General features: G+C 40.5%; 1 protein-coding gene across 3 annotated transcripts in view; it reads left to right on the top strand.

Annotated features, from left to right (window-relative positions):
• zbtb46 (zinc finger and BTB domain containing 46) overlaps positions 1–19,553 on the top strand; it is a 95,156-nt gene that overhangs the window by 26,774 nt on the left and 48,829 nt on the right. For 2 of the 3 annotated variants that reach the window (XM_084720919.1, XM_084720917.1), the window contains exons 2-3: positions 2,551–2,774; positions 3,696–4,626. In XM_084720919.1, coding sequence (XP_084577045.1) covers positions 2,589–2,774; positions 3,696–4,626 — 1,117 coding nt within the window. In that variant the 5' untranslated portion in view covers positions 2,551–2,588. The remainder of the gene's footprint in view (positions 1–2,550; positions 2,775–3,695; positions 4,627–19,553) is intronic. The other variant, XM_084720918.1, reaches the window with a different exon arrangement.

Genomic DNA, 19,553 nt, shown 5'->3' with positions numbered 1-19,553 from the left:
AGGTGAGAGGTGACTACTCTCAATAGGGCAACGCAGAAAGGAAAGAATATCTCAAGGTTAGAACGCCAATAGATTTTTTTTCTAAGAAGTGTGTGAGCTGGAGGATAAAAACACTTGCGTCAAAACCTGCCTTTTGAGACTCTGAGGGACACTGTTATTCTGTATTCACATCCAACTTTCTTCCTCCTCACTATTCTTTATTTCTGTAACTTAAAGGAGCGCTGCCAGTCAAAGTGAAAGGTTGTGAGCTAGCCATGCATTGATTAAACCCAGGACTTTTTTTCCTTTCTTCTTCAGCAGCAGTTGTCACCGTCACTCCATCCACTCGTCCGCTGCTGTTCAGAGGAGGTGTGTTTGTCCAAGTGGACGTGGGAGACACTGTGGATTTATCTGATCTTACAAGCCATCAGGTTGAGCAGAGCTTTGCTAAACATGACCTGAAGTGTGCCGGCCCCCGAGCAAACGCTGCTGTCACCTTGGCCAACCCGAGCTGTCATCTCTCAGAATGGCCCATGAGAGCTGACAGCTGTGGCGTTCCCAAAACAAATCACTGCTGCGTTTGGTAACACTCTGCGTCCCCGCGATTTAGCCCTCACCAAGACGAGAGCGGGAGCGGCGGCTGCTAATGCTCTGGCTAATGCACTGCCTGAGTGTGTGTGTGTTCATCTTCTTCTTCCTCTTCGTGTGTGTTTGTATATATTTGTGTTTGCTCGGGCCTATGCGGTTTCGCTTTGTTTTTCCGCCACCTCGTTGAATGGTTCAACATAGTGATGCGCACATCTCCCTTTGTCTCCTTCTGTTCTCTTCTCTCTGTGGCCTTCACCTGCTTCCCCTCTGATGTGTGGGCTCAAAACGCCTCTTGTATGTCACCTAACCTGCAGAAAAAAAAACACAGGCGATAATGTTTTATCCACGCTCGAGCAAAAACACTTACATCTTAGATCAATATTTGTGACCCCAAAAGCCAGAAAAATCTTTACGGGCTAATAGATTGTAAAACAAATTCAAATATTGAGCTTTTCTGTGGGCTTTTATTTCGCAAGAGTAACAATAAAATATGCAAGTGTTCCTGTCACACTAGCTTGAATCCTGTCAATTAATGGTGAAAAGTTTCATTCACTGACACTTGAGCAGCTCCACAAATTGTCATTAAGGCTCTTTTTCTCTGTAGTTTTCAGAAAAACTTTGTGTTCACAACCTAGACTGAACTGTGCAAGATCAGAAACACCGAGGTGAAGGTTCAAGAGTGAATTTTCGTCTTAACTAGACAGTTGATTGAATATTCAGAGTCGAAGGAGCAATGGGGAAAAAAATAACAAGGAACTGAGACTGTGTTTATTGATAAATTTATAATGGTAAAGTGGTCTGTACTAAATGAGGTGTTTTTCTCTCTCTCAACTGTTTTGTGAAAGTGTTACGCTTTTTAACTGACATTTTTAATGAGCTTACACACTCTGTCGTACACACACACACACACACTCGCTCTCACATACACACACAGACACACACACACACAAACGAACCTGTCAGACACGGTTTAAACACAGAGATTTTTGACTATTTGTTACTGGGCTGTTTTTAGACATCAAACTACAGCAGTTGAGATGTGGTTTCTATTGATGTCATTGTTTTTATGTCACAGTCATTACTGAGATATCCTTACCCTGGCTCATCTTTAAAGGAGTGGTTCAGCTAAATTTGCCTTTTTTTCCCCCCTTGCATGAAAATGAAACCAATGTTCTCAGTGAAGGGTTTGAATATAGGTACAGCCGTCAACCATATATTGGGACTAAGAGGTGAAATATGTTGCCAGGGATCTTGTTTTGTCTTCTAAAAATGTGCAAAATAGCATGAATTTCATTGCTCCTTTACTCTATTTCTCTGCTACTGTACAGTCAAATCTTAATACTGTACATTCAGAGGGATAGTTTAATAGATAAACAGTTTAACATGAGGTTGAATGAAGCTGGTCAACACGCGCCCAGTTTGGAGACGCTTAGAGGACTACCAGCACGGAAGTTAATCAATGTTCTGCTGTGGACAGGGTCAGCAACAAAAGGTATTTTAGCCACTCAAAAAAGGTTCACCTAAAAAAAAAAATCAATATTAGTTTAAGTGGATGCTATGTTTACAATATTTTCAACGCTTTACTTTGCCATCAGACAGGCTTTTTTCAGATGGGAAAAGCATTATAAACCAAATATGGCTCTCTCCAAAATCAACCAAAGTCCAAAAGTGATACTGTTGCTTTTTTAGGTGAACCTTTTTAAGTGGCTAAAATACATTTTGCTGGTGACCCTGTCCAAAGCAGTACATTGCTTAGCTTCTATGCTGATGTGTCCCTCTGTGCTTTTCCAAACAGGGGATGTGCCAGCTGGCATTTACTAAAAGTAATACACTAATTACTGATACAAACCACATACAGCCCATACATTAAATTATTTGAACTATCCCTTTAGTGGTACAACGTACTGCATATTTGCAAGATTTTGATATTGCATCTTGTGACAACTGAAATCAATTTCTGGTGTACTTTATTTTGTTTCCCAGCAGACGTTTGGAGGAGAGGCTTCTGTTCAGCTACACAGATGAACAACAGGAAGGAGGACATGGAGATCGCCTCTCACTACCGTCAGCTCCTCAGAGAGCTCAATGAGCAGAGGCAGCACGGCATCCTCTGCGACGCCTGTGTCATTGTGGACGGAAAGATCTTCAAGGCCCATAAGAATGTCCTCCTGGGCTCCTCACGCTACTTCAAGACTCTTTACTGCCAGGTAAGGGACTGCTACACTTGGGAAGAGACGGGTCATGGGACTTTGTTAAGTACTTGTTTTTCTCTTAGATCATAGTACTTTTTCTTCTGTGTGTTTTCCTGCTGACAGAGGAAAGAAGTGGTGTTATTCTAGAGAACACAAACGAGAAAACACAGATATGAACACGAGGGCTGCCCCCTGAAAGTGAACTATTCAAATAATCAGTTGGCGGTGCCTCAGTTAACTGAGGTTCTTAAAGTTGAGCATTTGGCTTTTTTTTTATTTACCCTTTTTCAGTCAGTGCACATTACAGTAACAGGTAAAACAGATAAAAGCTTAAAAGCATAGATATACCATTTCAATGAAGAATTATGAATAAGGAATATCATAAATATATTTTTATATTAGCTTGGAGCAGTTTTTCATTTGATTTATGCACTGGTGGTTAACTGATGAGAAATGGTGAAACAAGTGGTTGATAAACAATTTTCATTGTTGTCTTAGTACACAGACCAATGTGACCGCATGGCACGCTGTAAACTTTACAAAAGTCTGAAAATCACCACAAAACTAACAGTGCTGGAAGCAGAGAAGAGTGATAGAAATACAGCGCAGGAGACACACTGTCAGCCACCCAACGCACCGCGGAGCATGTAGGGCAGATGATGCACAGCTCTGCGGTGCGCTGGGATTTTATACACTTTAGACACTTTTACTTTCTGACTATGTGGAAAACTGATGCTTTCACATCATAAATGATAAAGAAAGGCATTAAAACAGTCTCGCTGGTTAAACAGACTCATGTAGGCTGATATAGGAGACACTGAACTGAAAAGAAAAGGTACGAATGATCAAATCTTTATGTTGAACAGCCAAATCTAATTTGACTAACAAAAGTTTGAGTCAGGTACGGCCTAATGAACACTCTGTCTCACCCCTCAGGTGAAAAAAGGGGCAGAGCCTCACCACCAGACTACTGTCACTCACCTGGACATCGTAACAGCGACGGGCTTCAAAGCCATCCTGGACTTCATGTACTCTGCACACCTCGCCCTCACCAGTAAGAACGTGATCGAGGTCATGTCAGCGGCCAGCTACCTGCAGATGACAGATATAGTCCAGGCATGCCACAGTTTCATCAAGGCCGCGCTGGACATCAGCATCCGCTCTGAGATGGCTGACGAACTGGCCGACTTTGAGATGGGAGCGGTCGCTGCTGCGGGCATAGGCGGAGGTGGTGGCGCTGGAGGAGGAGTGGGTATAGCAGGAGCAGGGGGTGTTGCAGGAGCGGGTTTAGGAGGTGGAGGAGGCGGCATAGTGGGCATGGCTTCCGAAGCCCTGGCCTCCATCATGTCTGGTCGCAGCACCTCCCCTTGGCTGGCGCGCCGCACCAGCCCAGCCAACTCTTCTGGGGACTCGGCCATCGCCAGCTGCCACGAGGGAGGCAGCACGTATGGCAAGGAGGACCAAGAACCCCCGAAGAGCCATGAGAGCCAGGAGGAAGCCTGCCACGACTCCCAGCCCGCCTGGCCACACGATTACAGGCCTGTCACCGTCAAAGAGGAACAGGTGTCCCCCGCCTCCTCCTCTCATCCGCGGGACACTCCCAGGGGGGCAGCCCAGAGCCAGGGGGAACAAGGGGCTGGAGGGGCTGCTGGAGGAGGTGGAGACGGGTCCTGGCAACCCCTATCAGGGTCAGGGCGGAGAAAGAACAGGAAGAACAAGGACACGGTCAGACATATTACCCAGCAGGCTGAGAGGAACTGGGACAGAGAACGGGACAGGGAGAGGGACAGGGACAGTAGGCCTGGATCTCCTCTGCCCTCCATGCTGGCTGTGGCTGGATGGAACTACAATGGACAGGAAATCCCAGGTAAGATGGACAAACCTGCTACTTACTTTCCTCACTTTCTCCTGTCTTTGGAAACTGGTAGGGGAGACAACACTTTCTGCAACACTTTCTGTTGGAGCATCAGTAACTCAGTGGTTGTTTGTGCTAGATCTCTCAATCTTTGATACACAGTAACCATATTTGTCTTCTACAAATAAAACTCACTTGGACATCTGCCACTACCGGGGTGAGTTGTAACACTAGCTACGGATAGATGTAACAGTGAGAGGTGATTTGCTTCAATTTAAATTTGAATCAAAGAACTTTATTGACGAATAAAGAATGAGACGTTTTGAATGAAGTGAACAAAGACAATTATTACTTCAAAATCTTTAAATTTATGTGTAATCCTGAATTGTATGTGTCACATAAGGGTTCAAACATTGTCACGGTTGTGGCAAATGTTGATGCTGTCCCTGGGCTTCAGGTTCTGTGGGCCCAGAACTGACAACGTACACGCTTGACCCACACTTCTTTCTACCTTGCAAACTGTTTCATGCTCACAGTGCAGAAATTCTCACTTTAATGAACTGTTACAACTATCCTAACCCCAAACAGCCATTACATTGCTCACTATTTTAGCATCAAGCATCAAATTAAAAAAGCGTAACTGCTACTTGAGGTCAGAGGTTCTTTTTCTAAGTCAGAGACCCCTTACATGATATATATCGGGAACCCCTTCATGTATGTCCCTTGGAATATTTTGATTTAGCCCTTTTTTTAGCCACTTATACATTGTCATGTGAAAGAACAAAACAAGAGATCGAAACATATTAGAGATATATGTGTTGCCTCATGTCAACACAAAATACTCATCATATACATACACACACATCAAGAGTGTATGTTCTAATTATTCTGAAAATTCTGATTATTTTAAATAATATTCAGTACAAAATATACATACTAATACTACATAGAAAATATAAACCATATAAAATAGGCCTTGTAAAAAAACAAAAAAACATAAAAAGAACAATAATAGGCCTTGTCCGGGACTTGAATATGATAGGCCTATAATATTGTTTGTGGAAAGGAAGTAGTTTGTGTAAATAGCCCTAAGTAATGTTTGCTGAATGTCTAATGATAAAATAAATGCAGGTTATAATGAAAGCTCGTGTAAAATTAATAAATAATTAAGTATTTGCATCATGAGAAGTTAAATGAACGAATCTGAAAACCCCACATGAACCTGAACCTCTGCTTTAGGTTTTGTAAGTCTACGATACAATATACACTAGGCAATGTCTTTATTAAAAAATGTTTTGCTGTCTTACTTGAAAATCCATAATGTTGCTCACACAGACATGCAACTTGTCCTGTGAGCTCAAAAGGGAAATAGAAGTATGCAGTATCGCTGACATCACCGCAGCTCTTTTTCTGTTTGGTTAAACTGATGGGGTCATAACTAACCCAGGGTTACAAGAGTCCCCAGTCTCCCCTACTGCATATTTTTATCCCATGCAGTCAAACCTGACAGTATAGTTGATTTGGGTCAACTCACAGCAGTAATGAGCGCAAGGCATGTGTTATTATGTCGAAATCCTGTTTTTATAGTGGATTTGATGGTGAGATTATTAGTTTAGTGTCACAACAACAGGTGGAATTAACTTGGACTTGTTCTCAAAATTGGAAGCATGGAAGGAGGCCAAAAGAAAGGAGACCTGCAGGTCTATCTTGGGAAGGACTTTACGGTGCCGATTTGATGAATTCAAGGCTTTAGAGTTTCCCAGAGTTGCTGCAGTTTCGTAATGTTGACACCTACTTAGTTAGCTATCCAGTCATGTAATTAGTGAATGACTCGTGAGATAATAAGATTAGGTTAGATAATTAGGTGAGAGTGTTGTCTCAACACTCCACCACACTAGAATCTAATTTATCTGTGCTTCTCTTTAAAAAGACACTGACTGCGTTTACATACGGACGAGTATCGCGGTTATGAGGCTTTTCCCGGTTTTGATCGTACACAGGATATGGCGTTTACATGGAATATGATAAACCTGGTTATTCATATCCCTCTGTACATGATTCTAACGGTATCCCTGTTTCTGATCATCTTGATCCTGCTTCATCTCAACTACCACGCTCTTCTGTACAATCAAAGCCCAGCTGCGCTTACATGGAAAATATTTCTTCAACCAGATGGAAATCATTCTGATTAAAGATCCCAATTTAACTGTTTTCATTGACACAAAGTAAAGTGAAGATGTACGTTTATGTACATGCATGCATACATGGACCAAAATAAATTGTTTTGACATGCGCAAACTGGTTACACCCACTGTGAAGCATCTAAGCTGATGGAAATATAACAGAAGAAGTAGTTCCAGTTTGCCAACAACCAATAAATGTGGTTCCACTTGTTAATACAATGAAGCCTCATCATGTCCTTGGAACAATATTTGTGTTTCTACTCTTCTTTGCAATTTCAGTAGCACATACTTGAGAATGATAAACTCGGTGCCAAATCCAGGAGCCAGTGGATAAAAGTCCAAAGCAAAGACTGGTTGGGGAAAGTTCTCGCTGGGCTCACCAATCAGGAACAGAAACAAAATTTCCGAATGACATGAGTGTCAGTTAAGTTTTACCTCCAATTGGGGCAGACATGCACAGAGAGGATATAGGTTTACAAAACGCCTCTCAACCCGAAAATTCCTTCCAATCCAGCCGCATCAGGCCGGTCTCTTCTGATTGAGGTGATTACAGAAGGCATTTTTATTCTGATTGGGTTCTTATTCTGATTATAAGTTCAATATTAGGGTCCATAAGAACACAGCTAATGTTCAGAAACCAGGATAAGGTGTTTGCATGACACAGTATCCTGGTTTATATCAGAGTACTCCAGGTAACATGTTTCCCAAAACCTGGATAAAACCTGATCCAGATTTCTGAAACGAAGATATGATGTTTTAATGCTCAAAACATAACCAGGATCAGGCTTGGGAAATAATGGATGCTACAGGATTGTGTAATCAGGATGCCAAAAAAGAGTAAATGTATTCCTTTGCAGTTACTCAAAAAATACACAATCAGATTACAGTTACATGCAGTAAAAACGTGGATTATTAGCAGGATTGCACTTTTAAAATAACGAGCGACATACTAGCATGCACAGTGCCAACACATCACAACACTTTACAAGACTCACAACACATCTTACTCTTGCCAACTCATTATCTTGGCCGTTATATTTTGTCTTAAAATCAGAAAAGAGGAACAACATCACAGTGTAGTGAAGTTCTGCCTTCAGCTGTGAAAACACTGTCATCATCTAAGAGTGGACATCTAATTTAAATAAACATTTTATTGTACAGGTAGGAGCAATCATCAATATTAGCTACATAAGAATCCAGTTATCTAGATAAGCTGTCAATACTACTACAACTACGACTGATGCTGGTGATTGAGATGTGTGTGGGTAAAAACAAAAGCCCCAGAATAAGTTTATGGCAGTTTACTTGAAGTGTGTATGTAAGGTGTGACTAGCATACTTGACAAAATTAATAGGAAGAAATAGCTGGACAGACAATTAATAAACTTAACAATGAGAATAAAACATATTATGATAAAAAATTGAACATATTTGGTCTGGAGTTAATCCAAAAGTAACGGAAAATAATCACATTACATTACTTTAATATTCTAATACTTAGATTAGGATATTGACTGCATTTTTTAAGTAAGTAGTATTAAGGTAAGTGGTAAGTAGTATTGTTTTTTTGGAGATTTATAGTGTTATTATCATTTTTAAGGATGCTACATGCAGACTACTCTGTAGACACCAATGGAAAGTCAAAACAATACATAAACAGTGCAGAACATCACCTTTAAAAGGATAATTCATTTAAAAAAAGTAAACTTGTATCTCATGAAAGAAAGGGAGGCTTGAAAAAAAGATTTGCAGTGCAGTCTTTCTGAATGTCAGCTTTTCCAGTGCTCACAGATGACCAAGCTGGCTAAACCAGGAATTGATGGAGGGAACATCGGAGGCCTTCTATTCACACATAGTGAGTTTGCGCCCCAGCAGGAGCACTGACTGAATCCACTCTGCATCTGAGGGATGAAGATCCCTAAGAAGTGAAAGATCACCCTAAGACAAAGAGATTAGGAGAGAAGGGGATTTTGCTTCTCAGAATATGTTAAATTTATCACCAGTAATTAGTAATTGTATCAGAATACATTTTTACCGTACTCTCCCAAGCCTTACCAGGATACTCTAAAAACCTGATCAGAACCTGCACACTCGTGCACATGTAAAAACGCTCACTTTCTAACCCAGAGGGCAGCAGTTTCTGTGCAGGCGTTCAAACTGCTTTGTTGACTTTTGTTGAACTCAAGTTGAGTTTATGATGCTTTGCACTACATATGCACTTAGTGCTTTGAATCCTGTGTGGATGTTTCGATGCATGTCAGCCATCCGCACAGTCTACTAGCATAAAATGACCTCTTTTCCTCCTCCGGGTTGAGATTAGCGGGCTTATACGCTAACGTGTTAGACCTAAGATGATTATCTCAAATCTTGGAGGTGTCAGGTGAAGCTGGGTAAATGCAGATAGATAATACAATCCTTTTCTTACTGCAGTTTATGTAACACACACTCCCACATAAACAAACAAGCGCAAACACAACACAAACACACTCACACACATGTTTATTCTGAGAAGGCGCCTCTTGATCCTCAGCCTTGCCGAATTGTTTAGTGAATTCCTTTACACTAAAAACTAATACATGAAAAACACTTAACTGTGGTTTGTGTGTGTATGTGTGTGTGTGTGTGTGTGTGTGTGTGTGCGTGTGTTTGTGTGTCTATGTGTGTGTGCGTGCACTGGTGGGCCCAAGGCGTCGATAGGTAGATCATTAAAAGTAAGAGAAGCTAATCCTGGGCGCATTAAGGGAGTTGGCTGTGAAATGGGCACACGCGTCGCGCAGCGAAAGAAAACAGGATAATTGAATTGACCTGGGTCACTGCACGGATTACCAGCGCGTCCTCGCCATCCGAGGCTCCTCCCCCTCTCTCTGGGGTTTAGGGAAGGACCTTCTGGAAAGGGCAGGAGGAGGGAAAGAGAGAGAGTGGTAGATGAGAGGGGTAATGAGAGAAACAGAAGGAAAAAAAAAGGGAAGCGGAGACGACTGAGAATCCGTACAGGCTTATGAGGGTTTGTCCTCTTAGATCTAAGTGTCCTAAGTCCCAGATTTTGTGACCTGTAGTCAGACCTTATTACGGTGCCCAAGTACATCTTGTCTCGAGCTGCAGAGTCACACACACATGCATACCCACATACACTCACAAATGGCACTTTTAAGCCTGTTGGCCAGATTCATGGTTCTGTACTGTGGTGGAGGGTCGAGTTTTAGTCTGGCTATGGTGAAGCAGCCATTACCGAGAGAGGTGTTTTCTCACCTAAAGGTTAGAGGAAGTCTAGTGTTGCTGCTGGTGTAGACTCTCCTGGTGTTAGCCAAAAGACAACCATTTATCCCCACTTTCAACTGGGTTTCAGGACTGGTCGCACAATGGAGAGAAGCGGGGGGAAGGAGGAAACAAGAGTCTTTGTATCAGGAGGTTATCAACCTTTCCATTTAGCAGAAAATATCATGTTACCAGTGAGCTTATGTGACGTTTAAGAGTGGTAGTGTATGACAGGCAGGATGTGTTTTCACTGTTGTGTGTTGACTCAGTTTGCAGGAGGTGGTTTCTGTCTTTAGCGAAGGTTTGGGGGATTGCTGAACTTGTTATTGAGGTCATTATTGGAGCCTGTATGGGGGATGGGACTGTTCTGCCACTTCTGCAATTGTGATGCACGCAAGTTCTTAGAATGGAAGCGAGGAATTTTTTTCTTTGTTGCTTTTAACCAAGCCAGGGTCAAAAATACACAGAATCTCTATGGGCTTACTGTCTTCTTAAGTCTTAAGTCTCCCTAAGTCCGGATTTTGTCACCTGCAGAAGATCTGAATCAGATGTATGGGCATATGGACGGGCCAAGGAATTAGAAAGTGATGTACGATTCTATTTTAAGTTTCTAATTACAGCATTGTACATCATTGCAATGTAGGTGAGGCAAATAGCAAAGAGCACATACTTGGTATGACACAGTTTGAATTTTTGGTCAACAGTTCAAGACTTGTGTCTAATGATTAATCCATAGAATCATGAGATAATAACTTGATAATGATTTAAAAAAATATTTATTAAATTTAAACCTTTAGAATATCAGTATGATTGTTGGATTATCCAGGGCTCACACCACATTGTTAAGATGAGGTGTGCCATGTAACATTGTAAAAAGTGTGAATACTTTTTTGTTACCAAATTTACAATGATACCATCTCCACTATTATATATTTGATAGTATTAAAAGTACCAAAGATATAAACTAAAAAAAAAGACCTAAGTTTTTATTCAAGACCTCAGTTCAGGTCGGTGTTTATTGTCCTGCCTGAAATTTGGCTTGCAGCCAAGCCTAAACTATTTTGTGTGCCTATGACTTTTTTTGGCCATGGTATTGAAATAGTCATTGAGTATAATTTTTTATGTAGTAGTATTGTATCAAAGTTTAAAATTCTGGTAACGTGACAACACAGCAAGTCTACTATTGTATTCTTTAGACAATTGGATCCATCAAGATAATTAAACAGTAATTCATTTACAGATTATTAAATTTTCAAAACAAAACAAAAACACATTTTTAAAACCGAGAAAAGCAATATATCTGAAGATACATGCTTGATCGGTTTTCAGCTTGACTGGCCATGATCAGTGAGTGGCAAATCAGCGTCAGATATATCTGATTCTGGTCGGTCAAATTTACACATATTCTTTGCACGATGGTTGACATCCTGTGTACAGCAACACGGACAGTAACGTCACAGCAGGGTTGCTGGTCACAGCAACACACAAACATGTTGTTGGCGCTAGGAAGAGTGATAGACTCCCAAGGACAGGATAAAGAGAAATACAGACGAGGACATGAATGGAGAGGAGAGGAGAGAGAAAAGAGGAAAAGACAACAAGTTTGGCAGTAACCAGGAGGACTTGTAAAAGTTATTTAAGGGTGTTTTCACATTGGGTGCAGTTGATTTGTACCATTCCCAACTGCCATATGAAGTTACAGGTGTTACTTTTAAGAAAAAAGGTGTTTTTAAACTAATTGAAAGCTACTTAATCAAAGTTAATGTCTCTTTTTAATATTTTTCAGCAGTTAAATATTTGTAAAAATCCACAGAAAAGGTAAAGGGTGAGAAATAGCATTGATTTATGAAAAAAAAGGTCAAAATTTAGAGATACAAGGTTTGTGCCTGACAGCTGCGATATGTTCTTTATAATCATTATTCTGTCAATTATACTGTTTAGAAAGAAAGAAAATGGCCAGACTTGGAATCAGCAGGACTTAAAAAAAAAAAAAATCGAAAATTTGAAAAAAGACAATTGCGATTGGTGCATCTCTCGACGTATCATTTATCATCAGTTGATTTTCTGTCAATCGAGTGATCTTTTTCGCAGCAGACATTTTGACTTGTCACAGCAGGAAAGGCACAGGTGTAATTAATAACACTAACGATGGCTCTGTTCCATTAAGCCATGACAGTAATGCAGCAGCCACGATCATCGTTAACAGCGTTAATTACACCTGTGCATTTCTTGCCGTGACCAGTCAAGATGTCTGTGAGACTTGTGAGAAAGTATAAATCCTTGTATTTTTCATATGTTTCGGGGCAGGGCAACAGTTTAGGGCCAGCGTTATTATTTGTGAAGCAGGTTGTGTTGGTGCTGTTGTTCTATGAAGTCCAGTTGTTGGTTTCCATGCAGGAATATGGTCGGTACAACGGAGAAAGGGCACCTTCAGTCTGAGATTAGCTTAATTGCTTCATTCTTTATTGATGAGAAGTGCCTAGACACACACTCACTCTCGCTCTCATTCATCTGTGATCGTCGTTCATGCTTTACTATTAGAAACGCTTATATTACATACAGCACAGGGGTTGCTTGGCTGAGGATTTTAGTTGGATTATTCTGTAATGTAAGGATAATATATTGCTGTGGTAAGGCTCAGTGTATTAGTGCGGAGCTGTTTCAAAGCATTTTTTTTATGAAAATGCCGCGTGCCTGTGTTGACATAAACAGCTGCAGGAATTAGGATTTGTTTTCTTTAGATCCCCTTCCCTTGCAAACATCTGCTGTGTTCACTTGATGTCATCATTGAGGCCACTAAGCACTCAACTTCCTTTTCTCTCCCTCGCTAACTCTTGATCTCACTCTTTCTTCCGCTCACCTTGTCTGCTGACACAAATATTTGAAATCTTACATGTGAAATAGGAGAAAGAAATCAGGCATCTGATCACGTGCGTACATTTTCCTGCACTATAACTATATTAGAGGTGACAATTTCTTGAGGAGGGGAGTTTTAAATAGTCTCTACTTCTCCCACTTATGTCGTAAACCTTTAAATAATTACCTGAAATTATTTTTAGTTTGGCCCCCGCTGCTTCTTCCAGACCTGGATTAAAAAGCATCTGCAAATCAAAGACAGAGTGTTTTGAAAATCAGGCGTCAAGCTTTTTTAAATTATTTAGTATATTCTTCTTTGATGCCTCATATCAGCCTCTCTTCTTGTATTTCATGTAGTGCAGAAACAAGTCGATTAATTCATTCGTTGATCTACAGAAAATTAGTAATTGGTAATTGATTAATAATTAATCAAGCAAAAATGTGCAACATTTGCTGGTGCTAGCTTCTCATATTTTGAGGGTGGGCTGCTTTTTTCAGTTTTGTTTGATTGTAAATTGAATATTCTTTGTTTTAAGGCTGTTGATCATAAAATACAAGCTTAAAGTCCACCTCCACTCAAAAAAATGTTTCTTCTTGTTCCTGCAGTTAAATGTTTTGGTTTCACTGTGCAGAATGATGTATGTGCAGAGTTTGACACTAGAAGGATACCTTCATGTTCATCTGCTGAAAGTATAAAGTTTCTCTGTGCCTGTTGAAAATCTGGTTTTAAGGGGCGGGTTTACGGCTGTGATCTGTGACATCACAACTGGTTTGTAAGCCACACATACAAGTGTGAAATGTATAAACTTGAAGTACATACTGTATGCACACATACTGAAATGAACTTTATAGTGAAGTTGGAGGTACCTTGTGTCCAGGAGGAAAACTTAAAAAAGGAACAAAGTTTGCATATTCATAGATTCTTGCATTTTTAATAAGGTAGAAGGAGTAGATGCCTTTTTAAGAATTTTAATGTGGAAATAATATTTTTTTGCAAAGAAAAAAAAAAAAAAAAAAAAAAGAAATCCAAGTAGACTGTTTCTCTGTGTTTGAACATTGTTGGAAACTTAATTGGAAATTTAATGTAAGTAGTGTAGTAGTTTCATTTTTTTGGCTTTTTAATGTGGACTTGTTACCTATTATAGCTCAAAAAAACTTGAAATAAGAATATTCCAGTACTTTCTCAGTCATTTAGTTGAGTGAACAATGAATTGATGAATGAAAAATAATCATCAGATTTACAGATGAAGAAAATATTTGCAAATTGCGTGCATAATTCCATGTATATTCTGACTAAATACCATATCCTACACCCCTATCACACACCAGACAGTTTCAAAAAACTTATATTTATAATTGTCATGCAATTTCTGGTAGCATTCTTGCTTAAAGATTCTTCTCAGTGCTATATTTCAGTATTCGCACCTTAATTTCCAGACTCCAGATGCCACAGGTGGTCTCAAGGGCACTTAGCCATCACAATTTTAATGTTTGCCCCCTCTGTTTAAGCTTTATGTATCTATAGAAAAATAGCAAAAGTTAGCAACATCTTGGCTGAGATGCATGACTATTGCTTAGCTGCTGTTTTGGAACAATGGATAGCACTGAGAGCGATGCAAGGTGCAAACAGCTGTTTCTGCATACCTCCCCCCCTGCAGATTTTGACCGAGAATCGTTCATACATTTGCTCTGCAAGTGCAACATTCTTATGTGAGTGCTCTGATTAATAATCTCTCTTTTATTGAGAAACAGCAGCTTTATGCTGCTGTTAGTTAACCTTTCTGAGGATGTTGCATAGTTTAATCAGTGAATTTAATTTTATTAAACAAAATGGCCTCCTTTTAGTTTTTAACAGCCCCCCCCCCCGTCACTCCATCCTGGCGCCAGGCCTGCATCACAGAGAGGTCTTTCCTAAAGAGCAGAATATAAGGAAATAAGCGCATCAAAGTCATGATTGAGGATTTCTAAAATACTGATTTTTTCAGTCTGTAAATGTGTCATTTTGTCCACAAAGGCCTTACCTTCTGCCATTTGAAATATTCAGTAATTTCTTACATCCAGTGCTATTATTTCTTTTATTAAAGAAAGTGTCACTCTTCAAAAGAAGAAAGTGGTTTTGGAGGCAGAGCTGGTTCGCTCTGTGGCACCTCCGCTCTCACATTGAGAAGAAGCCTGAGCTGGTGAAAACATGAGTTAACGATTGATTTCTTTCTTTGGGGCAAACACCAACTTGATCTTTATCCCACATAATAACAGCACTGGAAATACTTTTTGTTTGTTTTGTTGATGTTTTTTTTTTTTGCTTGCTGGTATTAAAAAAACCTACACACACACACACTTACACACACACACACACACACACACACACACACGCACACACACACACATACACATACACACACATGGTGACCTTTAGTGGCAGCTTGGGGGATTTTGGCAATCCGGTACATGGCCGGTGTGATGTACACACACTCACACACACACACACACAGCTTAGAGCATCTGATTATGTAGACGTGAACAGTTCAATCACACGTGGGCTGTTCTTTCCATTTCCCTCTAGCTGTTGCACATTGATTACATCGAGAATCTTTTTTGAAATCCAACATCTTTATCTGACTCTCTTCCTCTCCGCTCTGTGGCCTCAGAGTTCCCCTCCTCAACCACCAATACACACACACACACACACACACACACACACACACACACACACAAACACATGCCCACAGAGACACATATACACAACAAAAAAAAAAAAGTGAAATCATTTTTCCGTAGAATCTTTTTCCTGTTTATTCCTGTGAGCTCGGGAGCAGTTAACGCTGCATGTTTTGACTTGTTTCAGTTCAGACCTTCATCCTCTGGAGCTGCGGCAGCTCCTGGACTCACCTTGGGGCCCCTGCAGACAGGCACTTGCTAGAACTGCCCTCTCTAGTTTGCACTTCCGCATAAACTTTTTTTTTCCCTCTCCCTGCGCTCGTCTCCCCAAGTCTCGGCAGTCTAAAGGTGAACACTTGAAATAATGAATCGGATCCCCCTTTCGCCCCCTTCCTCTCTGTATTCCAGTTAAGACTCTCCCCATAGTATTTGCACTTCATTAAACTTGAAATAGGTTTAATATTTAAAACACCTGAACAGATTTCAACCCCCTCACCCTTCGCACACCTCTCCACTTTTTCCTCCTCGCTCTCGGTTTTATAATCTACTCTCATATTTCCTCCCTAATTCACTCCTCCTTCATTAAAAACCAAAATAGATTTAATATTTCAGACTGTGTGGACTTAATTTTTAACCCCTTTCTTCGTGGCTTGCTGGGTTAGATAACGACATCATGTTGAGGCCTCTCCCCTTGTATTTTCTCCTGTCTTTTTGGTGGCTCCTGGTTCATCTTTCTCACTTTTTCCACAGTCAGTCTATTATCAGTTCTGTCTCTCACTGTCTTTGTACTCCGGGCCTCTCTCTGTGTGTCTCGAGCTGTCTCCCCCACCCCCTATTTGCTGTGCCTCTTTGTCCTCTGACTGCACAGATGATTTCAGCCCTTTTCCTCCCACCCTATTGACTTTTGTGGCCTGCATGCTCACCCCACCTCCCTCAGTTTCCCCTGCTCCCTCCATCCTCTCCTTCCCCTTTTTGTGCCCGGCTACCACACACACACACACACACACACACACACACACACACAAACACACACACTCATTTCCCCCTCATATCTCGGGTCGAATGCTGTTTTTCTGTCCTATTGGGAATTTGACAGATGACAAAAATACTCTTCCTCGCCCCTTTTTCCTCTTTCTGTCTCGTGTCAGCCTCCTGCTCGGTCCCCACTAAAAAAGTTCCATTATCACCGTGGTAACCAATCATTTCTCACCGCCCACCAGCCATCTTTGTCATATGACCTCACATCCTGCTGGACATTATGGGCAGTCCACCAGCTAAAAGCCCCTTCTCCTACTCCACCACGCCATCACACCACACCACACACACATTCACACAATTTTTCACACTCTTGCTGTCTGTCTTTTTCTCTCGCAGCACTCTCCCTCTCTATCTCTCTCAGTTCTCAATACTGACACCTGCTCTATTTATAATTCTCTGGCTTTAAAAGAGCCATTTTGGACAGGAAGCTGCCCCCTCCCCACTCCTGACCGTGGCTTTTTTCCAAAACGTCAGCACCCCCCACCTCTCCACCTCCTGCCCCTGGAACAGGCCGGAGAAGAATTGCTGGGCGGAGAAGAGGAGGAGTGTGTGTGCATATGTGTGTGTGTGTGTGTGTGTGTGTGTGTGTGTGTGTGTGTGTGTGTGTGTGTGTGTGTGTGTGTGTGTGTGTGTGTGTGTGTGTGTGAGTGGGGGGTTAAAGATTAGCCATCCCACCCTGAGTGCACCTGGGTTGGGCCCATGTGTGTGCTTTAGCGAGCCACGGCCCACACACATACTGTACACACTCACCCACTAACTTACACGCAAGGTTATAAACAAATGCATTCATATGTAACACCTGTTCATGTCCTGTAAAATATGTGTTCAGTACAAGCCAACATTTCACTTCAAAATGCATGTGGTTAAAACATACTTGTACTTTTAGGAGTATTTTTTCCAAGTCTGTAATCTTACTCTCAAATTAAAGGTACTAAAAGGAACTGTAATTTTTGTTGATTTTGGAGGCCCCTGTGGACAAAAGCTGAAGTGTTAAAAAAAAGCCAATAAAATAGCCACAAAATATGGTATCAAAAATAGAATTATCCAAATAAAAATCTCCTCCTGCTTCCTTTTTAACTCGCTAACATACTCCTCACTGTGACTTTGCTCGGAAAAATGTAAACACAGGCTTGTTTCATCTGATTTCAAGGAGAGTCCTACCTGTTTGCAACCATTAAGAATAACTATAAAGAAATAGCCAGTTATCTCACAGTTGATAATGTTAATTTATGTAGGATTTATAGAGGCCTCAGTAATAAATTGTTTAATTACCGGTTCATTTTATGGACAACATGATGGTTAAATCATTCCTTTAGTTACAGGACTCAATTGCACATCCATGTCATCAAACATGTTGTGAAAACCAGATAAAATAAAATACAAATTTATGAAATTAATATAGAGCGATGCAAATCATTCACATTGAGAATAATTAAAATGGATATCTCACAAACAGAAAATGTAACTTCCATTATTCAGCATTATTCAGCTTAAGATGCCAAATTATTAGCTTAGTGAACCTTATATATCATATCTTATAGCTATAAGCATAATTAAAACCAGGGTTGCACAGTATGTTAAAAGAAATCATATTGCAATTATTGTGACTGATATTGCATTGTGTTAATATGATTGCGTTAATTGTGTTGATATGATAACTGGAAATGATCATTTTTGCATTTTTTTTTTTCATTTATACTCAAAAAAAATTGTGATGATGACATTTTTTGGGATCTGTGCCAAACAAACATTTTTCTTACATCTGGAGAACAAGATTGAAGCACTACAGTACTTCATGATTATGCTGTTTGACACACATTTTTCCCTTACTAATAATTACAGCCGCTACGATTTGGATATTGCATTTGGCCATACTGTGATTTTGATAATATTGCGATTAATTGCACATCTCTACTTGAAGCATGCAAATAATTCTACATACCTCATTGGCTGTGTTAATTTAAGAGTAGAAAGAAAGGAGACTTCAGGCTTTTTAACATACAGCACTGTAACTTACAGGTATCCCCTTTTGAACCTGACAGGTGTGCTGCCCTTTGTGGCAATTCATGTGTAGAGTGCCGAAACAAACAGTAACCTGACCCCACTCCAACACAAAAACATTGGTTCCACTATAGAAACATATGTTCCCAGGAGTATGCTCCCAATCATATTTTGTTAATTAACAAAATATATTCCTTACTAAAAAAGGTGAATTATTTTTGTATTTGTCTCAAATTAATAAATGCACTTAAACTGTACTCTGGTGGCAGGAACAGGGCAGATGAAAACCATGACAGACGGACCACAAAGCTCTGCAGCGTGCACAGGTTTGTAGAGGTGACCGTGACACTGACCGGAACAGTGCAGGAGTTGGGAGTAATTTAAACTGAGGATTCGGAGAAACTGAAGCCACTTTTAACTGAATACCTGCTACTGATAATGCATTAAAACTCAACAGTTAAAGAGTAGCTAATAATCTGCGTACTTTTTAGAAACTTTCTTTTACTTACTTATTTTTAACAACTGTAGTTTTATTTGTAGTTGAGTAATATTCAGTAATGTAACACTACTCGTACTTGGGTACTTATTTTCAGTACTCTTTCCACCACTGGGTAAACACATGCACATGTCTTGGCATTGATCGCTCAGGTCTAAGAAATAAACTACCCAGAATGCATCCTGACAGGATGTCCTGTTGGCACGACTCAGGGGTGGGTGGGTCAGGAGGTTTCTGTGGTTGAACATTCAGAGCAGCAGTACCCCCACAGTTAAATCCCCACCCTGACACATCAACACACACACACACACACACACACACACACACTTCAAATCCATCACGTAACCCCAAATGTCTACACACAAATATATTAATGGCTGTGGTTAACTTTGTAGATCACACACGCACGCACATTCAACATCTTCTATAACACTGCGAGTTATTTATTCTAAT

This window comes from Lutjanus erythropterus, chromosome 6, assembly GCF_056507025.1.
Source record: "Lutjanus erythropterus isolate fLutEry1 chromosome 6, fLutEry1.hap2, whole genome shotgun sequence".
Lineage (NCBI taxonomy): Eukaryota > Metazoa > Chordata > Actinopteri > Lutjaniformes > Lutjanidae > Lutjanus > Lutjanus erythropterus.
Note: the sequence above shows the minus strand (reverse complement) of the source record. Positions and strands in the feature narration are given on the sequence as shown.